This window comes from Hemiscyllium ocellatum, chromosome 22, assembly GCF_020745735.1.
Source record: "Hemiscyllium ocellatum isolate sHemOce1 chromosome 22, sHemOce1.pat.X.cur, whole genome shotgun sequence".
NCBI classification, from domain to species: domain Eukaryota; kingdom Metazoa; phylum Chordata; class Chondrichthyes; order Orectolobiformes; family Hemiscylliidae; genus Hemiscyllium; species Hemiscyllium ocellatum.
Window position 1 is genome coordinate 40,612,438 of NC_083422.1, and position 13,370 is coordinate 40,625,807.

The 13,370-nt window shown below is 38.1% G+C and overlaps 1 protein-coding gene across 1 annotated transcript in view; it reads left to right on the plus strand.

Moving 5' to 3' along the window:
- fhip2a (FHF complex subunit HOOK interacting protein 2) overlaps positions 1-13,370 on the plus strand; it is a 60,930-nt gene that overhangs the window by 39,885 nt on the left and 7,675 nt on the right. Inside the window, exons 8-14 of the mRNA XM_060842125.1 lie at positions 1,152-1,266; positions 4,129-4,205; positions 4,637-4,826; positions 9,716-9,885; positions 10,830-10,973; positions 11,857-11,947; positions 12,535-12,678. Coding sequence (XP_060698108.1) covers positions 1,152-1,266; positions 4,129-4,205; positions 4,637-4,826; positions 9,716-9,885; positions 10,830-10,973; positions 11,857-11,947; positions 12,535-12,678 — 931 coding nt within the window. The remainder of the gene's footprint in view (positions 1-1,151; positions 1,267-4,128; positions 4,206-4,636; positions 4,827-9,715; positions 9,886-10,829; positions 10,974-11,856; positions 11,948-12,534; positions 12,679-13,370) is intronic.

Genomic DNA, 13,370 nt, shown 5'->3' on the forward strand with positions numbered 1-13,370 from the left:
AGGGGTAAATATAGGGGTATGGGTGGGTTACGCTTCGGCGGGTCGGTGTGGACTTGTTGGGCCGAAGGGCCTGTTTCCACACTGTAAGTCTAATCTAAGTCTAATCTTTTGTTCTTACTTTTGTTAGATGAATCATAAATGAAAGTATTTCTTTTCTACTTTATTAACCACTGATAAATGCAGTGTCTAGCTTTGTATTTTAATCATTTATGAAATCATTTCACATGGCAGTAACTTTTCTAAACTTTTCTCTCCAGTTCCTTTATTTTTGGCATAGTTAGTTTTCGAGTCAGATAATGTGGTATTGTTTGGAACATATTCAGCTGTTAGCTTCTTTTGTAGGTATCTTATGCCCCTCAGTGTCCAGTTTCATTTCTCATGTTTTTGCTGTATATAGTGGCATTAGGTGAGAGGTACACAACAAATGCAGTAAGACTGGTGTTTTTTTTAACATTTTTGTTTTCAGGTTGTAGGCAATACTGGCTAGGAATATATTTTGTTGAACCCCAGTCATCTTGACAGGTTAACCTAAGTATGGGACTGATGTCACACATATACTAGACTGAGTAGGATGAGAGGTTCATCACCCCAAATATCTTGGGAAATAAATCTGAAGTAGATTTTGTGGGTCAGGCCAATCTGGAAGTGTCCATTGCAAGATGAGCGAGCATTTGGGGACATAGAGAGCCTTCTATATTTGTGAAAATCAGAGTATGGTTTAAAACTTAATGAATCCACCATACTATCTTTTGCTATACAAAGATTAACATTTTATTGAACTGTCCAGTATGTTTCATCTGTGATTTGGAATATCCCCAGTTCGTTTTCAGTGTTTTTACACAGGTTAATCTTTGGCATAACAGAGTAACCCATGTAACTAAATTGAGCGCCACAACTAACCCATCAGTTCTTTACATCCATTCTATCCATTTTGCTAAATCTGAAGCAAATGTCAGTAGATTTTGTTTTTATGTCGTTTTGAAAATTGACTTTTTTTCATAAATGTGTCATGAACTCTTACCTGGAATCTAATTTGTGCTTATCAATGATAAAGCATTTTTGGATATCCTGTCTTTTAGGGATTAAATTCTGTTAAATATGTTGTTACAATGTGCAGGTTACTTCTACAAATTGTATTTTCTGTTTTACAGATTAGACTCTTACAGCCATAAAGAAGATGCCACAGCTTTTCCGGGAAAGCGTGCCCTCATCTCTTTCCTATCTTGGCTGGATTATTGTGACCAATTAATTAAGGAAGCCCACAAGGTTTGAACAACAGGGATAGAAAGTGAATTCATTGTAAAATTGAAGTTTTGTGTTAACATTGTGGAGAATACCCTTAGTGACTGGAAACTTGTCTAGAGTATGTTTTCATGAAGGCAGCAACATAATTTCAGCAAGGTTGCATGTTATAGAAAAATGCATGCACAATACATCTTATTCCAAGACAATCTAAAAAAAATCCTGTTAATTGGGGCACTAGGTACCAAAGTATGAGGGAGCTACTAAATCTAGCTGAGTACCATAATGGCAGTTATGAACTCAAGAAATTAATTTGATGAGTTGGATAATTATTTTTCATTCAAACTCAATCTTCAATACATTTAAATTCCATACAAACTGAAATAACCAATTGAAAAGTGCTATAACTCTTTAATGCACTGAAGGAATTCTGCTAACCTGTTTATCCTGGGTAGTACATTTATGTCCAAGATGGTAAGCTAAATAGATAAGTGTCCAAATGTGATATTTGATTAGACACTTATGCATTGCTGTAATAAAATTGGTTGATACGAAGATAGTTCACTGACATAGTTAAATAACCCAATTTAATATACCTGAAAACAAAAAACTAAATTACCTATGCAATGAGTACAGAAGTTAATTAAAGGATATTGAGAATTTTAGGAACAAAAAAGATGAAATAGTAAAGGTCGGGAGCGTGATGCTGGAAAAGCACAGTAGGTCAAGCAGCATCTGAAGAGCAGGAGAGTTGATGTTTCGGGCAAAAGCCCTTCATCAGCAATGAGGGTAAACAGTAAAGGTATTGAGTGCAGAATATCAGCTGCACTGCTTGCCTACTACTGCTGCAGCGAAATTTTGGCCTTAAATGGTCCTGTTCTTTTTCTCAGGGAGTGTAGATGGAGTCTAACTCAATGTGTTTGTTGATAGAGTTCCGGTTGGAATGCTATGCTTCTAGGAATTCTCGTGCGTGTCCTAGAATGGATGTGTTGTCCCAGACAAACTGGTGTCCTTCCTCCTCTGTATGTAAGGATACTAGTGAGAGAGGGCCATGTCATTTTATGGCTAGTTGATGTTCAAGTATCCTGGTGGCTAGTTTTCTGCCTGTTTGTCCAATGTTGTGTTTGTTCCAGTCTTTGCGCGGTATTTTGTAAATAATATGGTAGCCCACAAACCCACCAACTCACTAAAACAGCAGCTAATGACTTGAAAGACCCTATACAGACAACAAGCAAAACTAATGTTGTTTTCATCTCTTCTATTCTTCCTGCCACACTGCACTATTTTTATTCACATTATATTCCATCCGTTAAGTTCTTATGCGGTCACTTCACCTGTCTTTATCCCTCTGCAGACTGTGTAATCCTCGTCATTTTCCTTCCCACCTATATTTGTGTCATCTGCAAACTTGGTGATAATACATCTGTGTCCCTCATCCAAGTTATTCATACATACTGGAAACGATTGTTGCCCTAGCACTGATTCCTGTGGCACTATAATAGTTACGGGTTGCCATCCTGAAAATGTTAGCCCCCCCCCCCCCCCCCCCCCCCCCCCCCTGCACCCCATTCCAGTTCTCTGTCTTCTTAGTTATCCAATCCTTTATCCATGCTAATATACTACCCTAATGCCATGGGCTCTTGTCTTACTAAGCAGCCTTATGTAAATATCTTATAATTCACCTTTTTGGTAATCCACGTTTATTACATTTCCACTGCTTTCCCTTTATCTAACCTGCTTATTAATTCCTTGTAGAATTCTGATAAATTTGTCATGATTTCCCTTTCATAATGCTATGCTGACTCTGCTTGGTTATCTTATGTTATTCTAAATGCTCATCATTTACAGTAGACTCCTAGCATTTTGCCAATGACAGTTGATTAATATGAAAGATTAAATACAAAAGGGGCTTTTTTGTTGCCTGATGTAGATGATTGGCTAAGATATAAAAACAACTGAAAATACACTAATAATAAAGTATAAGCCAAGCCTGCAGTAAAACAGTAAATAATCCATTTTAATTGTACAGTAAAATTGCAAGTAGAGCTTAATGGTGAGAAATATAGAGTATAGTTTTTATTGTGAATGATCACAGAATAGAACCAAATTGTTGCGGGAAGATGAGGCATAACCTTTTCAAGGGCATTTATGGCAAGAGTAAGGTAGAATTCAAAGTTCACATCACCTTCTCAATGAGAACTTGACAGCGCACCCTGTGAAGGGACAGAGACTCACTTCTTTCAATTTCTAGATTTTTACACTTAACCATGTTGGTACTCATGCCAGAATGCATTTAGTTCTATTGTTGTCAGGACAACATTTCACCATTACAGCTGCAAAATTCAGGCCAGTGTTTTCAATGCTGTGATAATTTGACAGTGTAATTGCATTCTACTGTGGCATACAGGTACTTGGGAAGTTTATATTAAGTCTTGACAATGCACTTGTAAAGCAATGTGTTTAGTTCTGGTTGCTGGTGAAATAAAAATATTTACATGGGTTTGGGAGGGCACAGAGAAAAGTAAGAAAACTGATCTTGAATGTCGAGATGAATAATGCAGAAAGATTTTTTTTAAAAATACATAAAAAGCGTTCCTTTCTAAAACTTGTCACACAATGTTCCTAACATAGACCAAAACATGACTTGAAGTAAGTTAACTGAACAAAACCCAAAGTTATTAATTCAAGATGCAGTTGAATAGTTCAGTGGTAGATAAGAGAGAGTTAGTATCAATGAACCTAAAATGCTGGCATTGTCTTGCTTTTTCCATGTGTTAATGTTTAGAGATTAACATTGCATGAATTTTGCAATTTAATTAGAATATTTTAGAATGTACCGAATAAGTCAACATCAGCTGTTTATTTAAGCTGTCCTTCATTTTACAGCTCACTGCAGTTGCCTTGGCAAGAGCTATTCGAGAAAGATTTTTTGTTCCAGTTATGGAACCACAATTGCTTCAGACGTAAGTTGGTTCGACGTTTTGCTGTAATCATTGCTTTGTTCAACTTTGGGGAAGCAGTGCGCAAAAGAGTTTTCAGTGCTCATTAATCTTTAACCTTGTTGACATTGAAGTTTATTAACAAAAATTTGTAATTTTTGAGAGGCTGGGATTTGGAAAGTAGAGGGTTGGTTTTTGCCATTTCTGATAAATCAGACAGCTTGATTACAAGAGAGAAATGTAGAAGGTTCAACGGTAGAAACAGTGTGAGAGTCTGTGAAGTATTCTTTTGCAGACTTGTTTCTCAACTTTCATTTTTTAAAAATCTCTCTTTTCTATATGTATTTCTTCAGAGAAGTTAACCCTATTCTCAAGGTACATCACACATAATTCATTCTTGTCCATAAAGCCACCATAATTAATGCATAAAGTTCTGTTTTTTTGTGCTTATACAGATCAGAAATTGGTATTCTGACGTCAATATCGCTGCTAAATCGCACCATACGCCAGATCACGTCAAGTGCAATGCTACGAGAGTTAGTTTTCTTCCTCTTAGGAGATCAGAGACAATCTGAAACAGTTGGAGAAAATAAGCATCAGCTACGATATCGACTTATAGAACACTGTGACCATCTCTCAGATGAGGTAAATATTTAGCTGTACAAAATCTGCTTTATTTCATATAGATATTTTATAAATAAGTATAACCCCTTTTGAAAGGCATTTTCTGTATTTCTTCATTATTCTAAGCAGATTTGTTTGTAGATGTAGCTTGGACCATTTGGGCAAGGAAATAGAATCTATTATCATTCAAGTTATTCTGTCGCCAGCTGAGTTCAAATGATGAGCTTAATAATTTCAATATCTATACCAGGCGCAACTTGAAAGAATTATGGGTGGAAATGCAATTATCTCGCCCTTACCTATGCTGAAAGTAACTGCTTTCATTGGAGGAAAGAAACTAAGAAATAATGAGTTTGAAAGTGGTAAAATCTCTTCGTGGTTCAAGTGCATTTTACAGCTTAGGGTCGAGGGAGCTAATGGCACAGTGGAGCAGTGGTGCTTCAAAGCTTGACATTAAATGAGCATAGATATGTTAAGTTGTAGGAAAAGATGACAGAGAGAGGGAGAGGTGAGGTTTTGGAAATTTTTGAAAATAAAAATTACCTTTTTAAAATGCAGGAATTATTTAGCTGAGAGCCAAGGTAAAAAAACAAGCATGTAGGTGATAAATGACTGGATGTAGTTTAAGGACACAGGCAATAAAGTTTTGAAATACCTCCAGGTATTACTTCCTTTCAGTCTTAAATCAGCACATGTTGAAATTGAAGTTAGAATTGCTAATGTTATATATGGAAGTGGTAGTGGGTATTTTTTGGTTCTGTTGAAATGTTCATTGCTGTCCAAGGAGCTGAGCTAGACACCATTCTTTAGAGACACTGAAGTTTGAGGTAGGGAGGCATTGGAAAGATCGCACCCGTGTGACATCATGAAGAAATGGCTTAAAATGCCTATCTTCCAGAGTTAAGTCTTGTTTTACTGCCTGTAGTTTGGTTTTAAGCTGTTTCAACTGAACTATAATGATTAATCGTATATTAGAGCTTTGCCTTCTTTTGGTAAAATGATTTACAGATTGTAAAATTGCAACTAATGGGATGATTTAAGATGCACTGCATGCGACATAAGACTGTAAGACATCAGAGCAGAATTAGCCCAAATGGTCCATTGAGTCTACACCACCATTCCGTCATGGCTGTTGTGTTTCTCAACCCAATTCTCCTGCCTTCTCCCCATAATCCCCCTTACCAATCAATAACCTATCTATCTATCTTAAAAACAATTAATTACGTGGTCTCCACGGTCTTCTGCAGCAATGAGTTGCACAGATAATCACCCTCTGCTGAAGAACTACCTCTTCATATCAGTTTTACAGAGCTGTCCCTTCACTCTAAGACTGTGTCCTCTGGTCCTGGTCATTCCTACTAGTGGAAACATCTTCCCCATGTCCATGCTATCCAGGCTTCTCCGTATTCTGTATGTTTCAATGAAATCCTTCCTCCTTCTCCTCCTCCTAAACTCCAACAAACTCAGAATCCTCAAAAGCTCCTCACATGACAAATCCTTCATCCCTGGGATCATTAACTAAACATCCTTTTCAGCACTAAATGGCTTTGTGCATGGGAAATCATGTCTTACAAATTTGATTGAGTTGTTTGAAGAGTTGCATACACAGACTTTAGCAAGGCCTTTGACAAGGTTCCGCATAGTAGATTGATTCATAAGGTTAGATCATGTGGGACCCAGTGAGAGCTAGCCAGTTGGATACAAAATTGGCTTGACGGTAGGAGACAGAGGGTGATGGTAGAGAGGTGTTGATCAGACTGGAGGCATATGACAAGCAGTGTGCTGCAAGGATCAATGCTGGGTCCACTATTGTTCATCATTTAAATAATTTTGAATGAAAATATAGTGGCATGGCTAGTAGACACTGAAGAAGGTACAACAGGATCTTGATCAATTGGACCAGTGGGCAGAGGAATGACAGATGGATTATAAAACAAATAAATGGTGTATTTTGATAAGACACATGAGGCAGAACTTACACAGTTAAAGGCAGGGCCATGGGGAGTGTTGTCAAACAAAGACCCAGAGGTGTAGGTACATACATGGTTCCTGAAAGTGGCGTCACAGGTAGAAGGAGTTTTGCATACTTGCCTTCATTGGTCAGAGCATTGAGTACAGGAATTGAGGTGTCATGTACAAGACACTGGTCAGGCCAATTTTGGTTACCCTGCTACTGGAAGAATGTTATTTGTGCCCTTTCCAGTTTCGGCGGGTCGGTGTGGACTTGTTGGGCCGAAGGGCCTGTTTCCACACTGTAAGTAGTCTAATCTAATCTAATCTAATTTAATAAGATTTACAAGAATGTTACCAAGACTGGAGGTTTGAGTTAAAAGGAAAGGCTGGATAGGCTGGGACTTCGTTCCTTCAAATGTAGGAAGCTGTGGGGTGACATTATAGAGATTTATAAAGTAATGAGGGGCTTGGATAAGGGAGTAACTAAGGTTTTTTTCCCCCCAAGATAAGGGAATCCAAACCTAGAGGGCATAGGTTTAGATGAGAGAGGAAAGATTTAAAAGGGACCTGAGGGGCACATTTTTCACATAAAAGATAGTGCATATATAGAAATGGAAGAGGCTGGTACAGTTATATTTAAAAGACATTTGGACAGGTACATAGATGAAAGGTTAAGAGGGATATGGGCCAAATGGGACAAGTTCAATTTTGGAAACCTGGTCGGCATGGATGAGTTGGGCTGAAGGGCCTATTTCTGTGCTGTATATCTCTGTGTCCTCTGACCCCCTCCAACACCAACATGTCTTTCCTTAGATACAGTGCTGAAAACTGCTCGCAGTATTCCAAATGGAGTCTGACCAGAGCTTTATGCAGCCTCAGCAGTACATTTTGCTTTTGTATGATAGTCCTCTTGAAATGAGTGCAATGATGTAATTTTCTTCCTAACTGCCAACTGAACCTGCATGTTGACCTTAAGAGAATCCTGAACAAGGACTCCCAAGATCTTTGTGCTTCAGATTTCTGAAGTTTTACGCCATTTAGAGAAATGTCTATGTCTCTGTTCTTCCTACCAAAGTGCATAACCACACACTTCCCAAATTGTATTCCATCTTCAATTTTCTGTCTGCTGTCCTAGACTGACAAGTTCTTCTGTAGCCTCCCAGCTTTCTCGACACTACCTATCCCTCCACTTGTCATCTGCAAATGTAGCAATATTACCATCAGTTCCTTTGTTCAGATCATTAATGCATAGCGTGAATAGTTGTGGTCCCAACCTGGACTCCTGTGGAACTCGTTACTGGATCCAATCCTGAAAATGACCCCTTTTGTCCCTACTCTCTGTCTTTTGCTGGTCTGCCAGTCCTCTGTCCATGCCATTACCTTGCGCCTATCACTATGGGCTCTTATCTTAATTAGCAGCCTCCTGTGTGGCACCTTGTCAAAGGCCTTCTGGAAATCTAAATAGATCACATTCACCAGCTTTCCTTTGTCTAATTTGCTTGTTACCTCCTCAGAATTCGAACATCTATTAGGCATGACTTCCCTGTGATGAAGCAGTACTAAATCTGCCCTATTTTACCAAACACTTCCAAGTACTCTACTATCTTATCCTTTGTAATGGACTCTAAAATTTTATCAATAACCAAGATGAGGCTAACCAGATTCCTGTCTTCTGTTTCCCTCCTTCCTTTAAGGAGGGTTTACATAGCTATTTTGCAATCCTGTGATTCCACTCCAGTGATTCCTGAAAGATCGCCATCAGTGCCTCTACAATCACCTCAGTTATCTCTTTCAAAATTCAGGGGTAATCTGGTCTGGGTGATTTATCCACATTTAGACCTTTTAGCTTCCCTAACACTTTCTCCTTTACGATAGCCACTACACTCACCTCTGCCCCCGACTCTCTTAGAATCCTGGAATGCTGTTGGTGTCTTCCACTGTGGAAACCGATTGACTTCCTCTGCCATTTCATTGTTCCCCCTTACTACTTCTCCAGCCTCATTTTCCAGACATAAAAATGCATAAACATTAAGTTTCCATTGGTGGGCTCATTAAATAAATCATAATTATGGCTTGACTTTGAATTGGAAGTGAATACTGATTTATGTGATGAGTTTACAATAAAGCATTTGCTTAGTTTCTATTATGACCTGGGGATATTCCAAAATACCCTTAAATCGAAGTACGTTTACAGTTGTGACACACAGGCAGCAACTAATTTTTGGACAGCAATATGTCATGCAAAATAATGTCCACTCTTGCCTTCCTCTTTTATATATCTAAAACAACTCAAGCAATCTTCTATTGTATTACTAGCTAATACTCTCATATTTCAACTTCTCTCCTTTATTGCATTTTTACTTGTCCTCTGCTGACATTGCAGAGACTTCCCAGTCCTCTGGCTTCCCACTAACATTCAACACTTTATCTCCTTTTCCTTTGGTTCTAAGCTGTCCCTGACTTCCTTTGTCGGCCATGTTGCCTTGACCTGTCCTTAGTTAATTTTTTTCTTCCTTGTGATGAATTTCTGTTGTGCATTCAGAATTATCCCCATGAATTCTTGCTCCATCATCTTCCCTGCTAGGTTCCCCTTCCTGTCAACTCTGGCCAGCTGATCCCTCATACATTCGTAGTTACCTTTACTCAATTGTAATACCATTTCATCTGATTCAGTTTTCTCCTTCTCAAACTGCAGGGTGAATTCTATCATATTGTCGTCACTGCCCCCTAGGGATTCCTTCACTTTAAGCTCCCTAATCAACACTACCTCATTACATATCACCAAATCCAAAATGACTTGTTCCTTAATGGATCGACCACCAGCTGCTCCAAAAACCAGCTTGGAGACATTCCATGAATGCCTTTTATTGATCTGCTCCAAACCTGATTTTCCCAGTCGACTTGTATGTTGAATTCCCCAACATCACTGTAATTGTGCCTTTCTTTTTATTTTACAGATCAGTATAATGACACTAAGAATGTTTGAGCATCTATTACAAAAGCCAAATGAACATATTATTTACAGTATGGTCTTAAGGAATTTGGAGGAACGGAACTATGTTGAGAATAAGCCAGCTTGCCAGGAGGACAAGGATATTGTTGAAAATGGGCAGATAGCAGGAGCAGTGTGAGTTGTTACTTGCTGGTTTTGATCTTTTTCATCAATTTGTTAGCTCATTATAATGTTAACATTAATAGTATTACTATTTGTCTTAATGACTGCTATTGTGACTTAAAAGGGCATCGATGTTTTCTAAATGCCAACATTCTTAAAAGAAACTAAAAACAGTAGGTGTTTAATTTGCATGTTTTTTTAATACATCTTTAATTTTTACTTAATTTCTGTTAAACCAAAAGTCTTCAGTATAAAGGCATGTCTCTAATGACATTTATTAGTGGAGAATAAGTATCAAATATCTCATTTCCATTCCACCCTTGGGCGGCTGTGTGGAATTTGCACATTCTCCCCGTGTCTGTGTGGGTTTCCTCCGGGTGCACCAGTTTCCTCCCACAGCTCAAAGATATACAGGTTAGATGAAGTGGTCTTGCAAAATTGCCCCGCAGTATCCAGGGATGTGTAGGTTAGATAAATTAGTAATGGAAAATGCAGGGTTATAGAGATAGGATAGGAATGTGTCTGGTAGGATGCTTTGCAGAGGGTCGGAGTGGACTTGGTGGGCCAAATGGCCTGTTTTCCACATTGTAGGGATTCTATTCTATGAAACTTCACAAGTCCATATATGTCTCCTAATTTTCATGACAGTTGATTGTCTTTCATTTTGGGACAACCATGCTTGTTGAAGCACTACATATTTGTGAACAGCATGACAGCATGATGGACAATAAGGTCAAATAACTGATAATAGTCTCACCAGACAAAATCTATGTTTAAAAGACGACAATCTACAGTGGTATATTGGGTACTTTCAGTTAAAATGAACAAAACAAGTAAATTCCACACATCCATTATTGTGCTTCGTTAAATCCCAGCGACAGTGCTGAGTGATTTTGTTTTGTAATTAAATGTGCACTATATTTTCTAATAAGGTTTTCTTGTTGTCCTGTATTCAGAGATTTGGAAGAAGATCCTATTTTTACAGATTTGTCACCTGATAACAGACTGCTGGGTTCCAGTTGGCTGACTGCTTCCCCACCGCCAACACCAGACCATACAAAATCTGATGGGAAAACGGAAGTTCATAAAATTGTAAATAGGTACGTTCAAAGATCAATTGTACCTTCTCCGAATTAAATGTAACATTTATTTAGTCAATATGAAAGGTTTGGTAGAGTGAAAACAGAATGCTTTCTCTTATGGAGCAGGGCATAGCAGGCCTCACAAAGCAGGCAGTAAGAGCAAGATATTGTCGTGGTCAGCTAGAACTCCATACCTGGTGGCTGCAGTGAAACAATGTTAGAGGCCTCCATATGCAAGCTATTGCCAAGGTTACACTCCATCATGTCAAACATCCTCCTCACTCAGAGGAATCACCAGTGGAAGAATAATGTAAATCTATTAATGTGCCCTTAAAGAATTTGAACAGACATGCACAGACATTAAATTTCCATTGGTGGACTCATTTAATAAATCATAATTATGGCTTGACTTTGAATTGGAAGAGAGTATAGATTTATGCAATGAGTTTACAATAAAGCATTTGCATAATTTCTATTATGACCTCTGGATATTCCAAAACCCTCTTAAATCGAAGTACGTTTACAGTTGTGACACACAGGCAGCAACTAATTTTTGGACAGCAAGTTGTTATGCAGAATAATAGGGAAGGTGACCATATAAGCAGCTTTAGTGAATTAATATTGTCCAAGATGTGCACTAACTCACATTGTTCCCATTAGCTGGTGATGTAGAATATTTTATATCTATCTGAAAGCTTCAATGCTGTCTTGAAAATTTAAGTTCCAAAATATCTGGTCAAATATCCAAATATCATCTTACTATATGTAAACTGACACACATTGCAGTGACATTAAAGTACAAAATGTTGTCATGAATTATAGATAACATGATCAAAAGTAAAATAGTTTGTATAATGTAAAGTATTTGACTTTTCTGTTCTAAATTCCTCGAATACTTTAGTTTCCTGTGTCTTGTTCCTGATGAAGCAAAATCATCTTACTATGTAGAAGGCACAGGATATGATACGTACCTCAGAGATGCACATAGGCAGGTAAGACAAGTTAGATTATGATTCTGCAAAGGTGAAACATTTAAGTGTTCATTCAAAGGGGTGTAAAAGTTTGGAATTTACTACCCCAGAGAATGTGAATGCTCAATTATTGAATATATTTAAGGCTAAGAGAGACAGATTGTTGGTATCTCATGGAATGGAATGGTGTTGGGAGCAAGGATGAAAATGCACTTGAAGCCCAAGATCAGCTTGAACGGTGGAGCAGCCTTGAGCACCATATGGTCTTCTCTTATTTCTTATGTTCTCAATGCATCAAATAATACTTCTGTGTGCTCTATAATGAATGGAAATTAATCTGTTCCGAAGAAATGGTTATGCACAGTATAAGTAGGGAAGAATATATACCTATACAGGTCTTCTTCATAATGTGATTGCTTTGGAATCATTTGTGGTAACTTTATCCTTCTTCAGTTTTCAATGGCTAAATCTCAAATTCAAATATTTCTCCAAGTACTCTTAGCTTCAAAGTAGTTGAATGCTATGACTTCTACTGAATGACTGGAGAGCAGTCTTTTGATGTAGTTGTTTCTCTTACCGGGATTCATTATTGCTTATTTTATCGACAGTTCCGAGATTGTTGTGGTAACTGTATGAGGTGGGACTGGCCTTCAATACCTAAACCTTTGGAGAAATGCAATCTGGAAACTCCTTTCTTTGAGGGACATTTTCTAAAAGTTCTGTTTGATCGAATGGGCAGAATCCTTGACCAGGTACTGTGAAGTTTTGAAACAATTTTCATTATTTATGACAGAAAAATGTACATCAGTGTTTTAAAAATGTACTTGTAATATATCTATCCAGATGCCTTTTAAATGTTGTAATTGTACCAACCTCCACCACTTCCTCTAGCAGCTCGTTTCATAAATGCACCACCCTTTGCATGGAAAAGTTGCCTGATAGGTCCCTTTTAAATCTTTCCCCTCTCACCGTAAACCCTATGCACTCAAGTTGTGGACGACTACTTCCCAGGGAAAAGACCTTGTCTATTTACCCTATCCATGACCCTCATGATTTTATAAACCTCTCTAAGGTCACCCCTCAGCCACCTATGTACCAGGGAAAACAGTCCCACCCTATTCAGCATCTCCCTATAGCTCAAACCCATATAAAAGGAAGGGTTTAGAGGGAAATGGGCCAACTGCCAGCAAATAGAACTGGATTAATTTCGGATATTTGGTTGGTAAGGATGAGTTGGACTGAAAGGTCTGTTTCTGTGCTGTACATCTGTATGAACCTATTAGAAATGAAGATGATATGCCCTCACTGCAGTAATTTACATGGCTGGTGTATTTCTGATAAACTGGCCTTACTTACCCAGCTGTGTAAAGCAATCAAAGATTCATTTTTGTACTGAATTAAACTCAGAATTACAGTATGGAGTTAGTATTCCACAATTAAACAC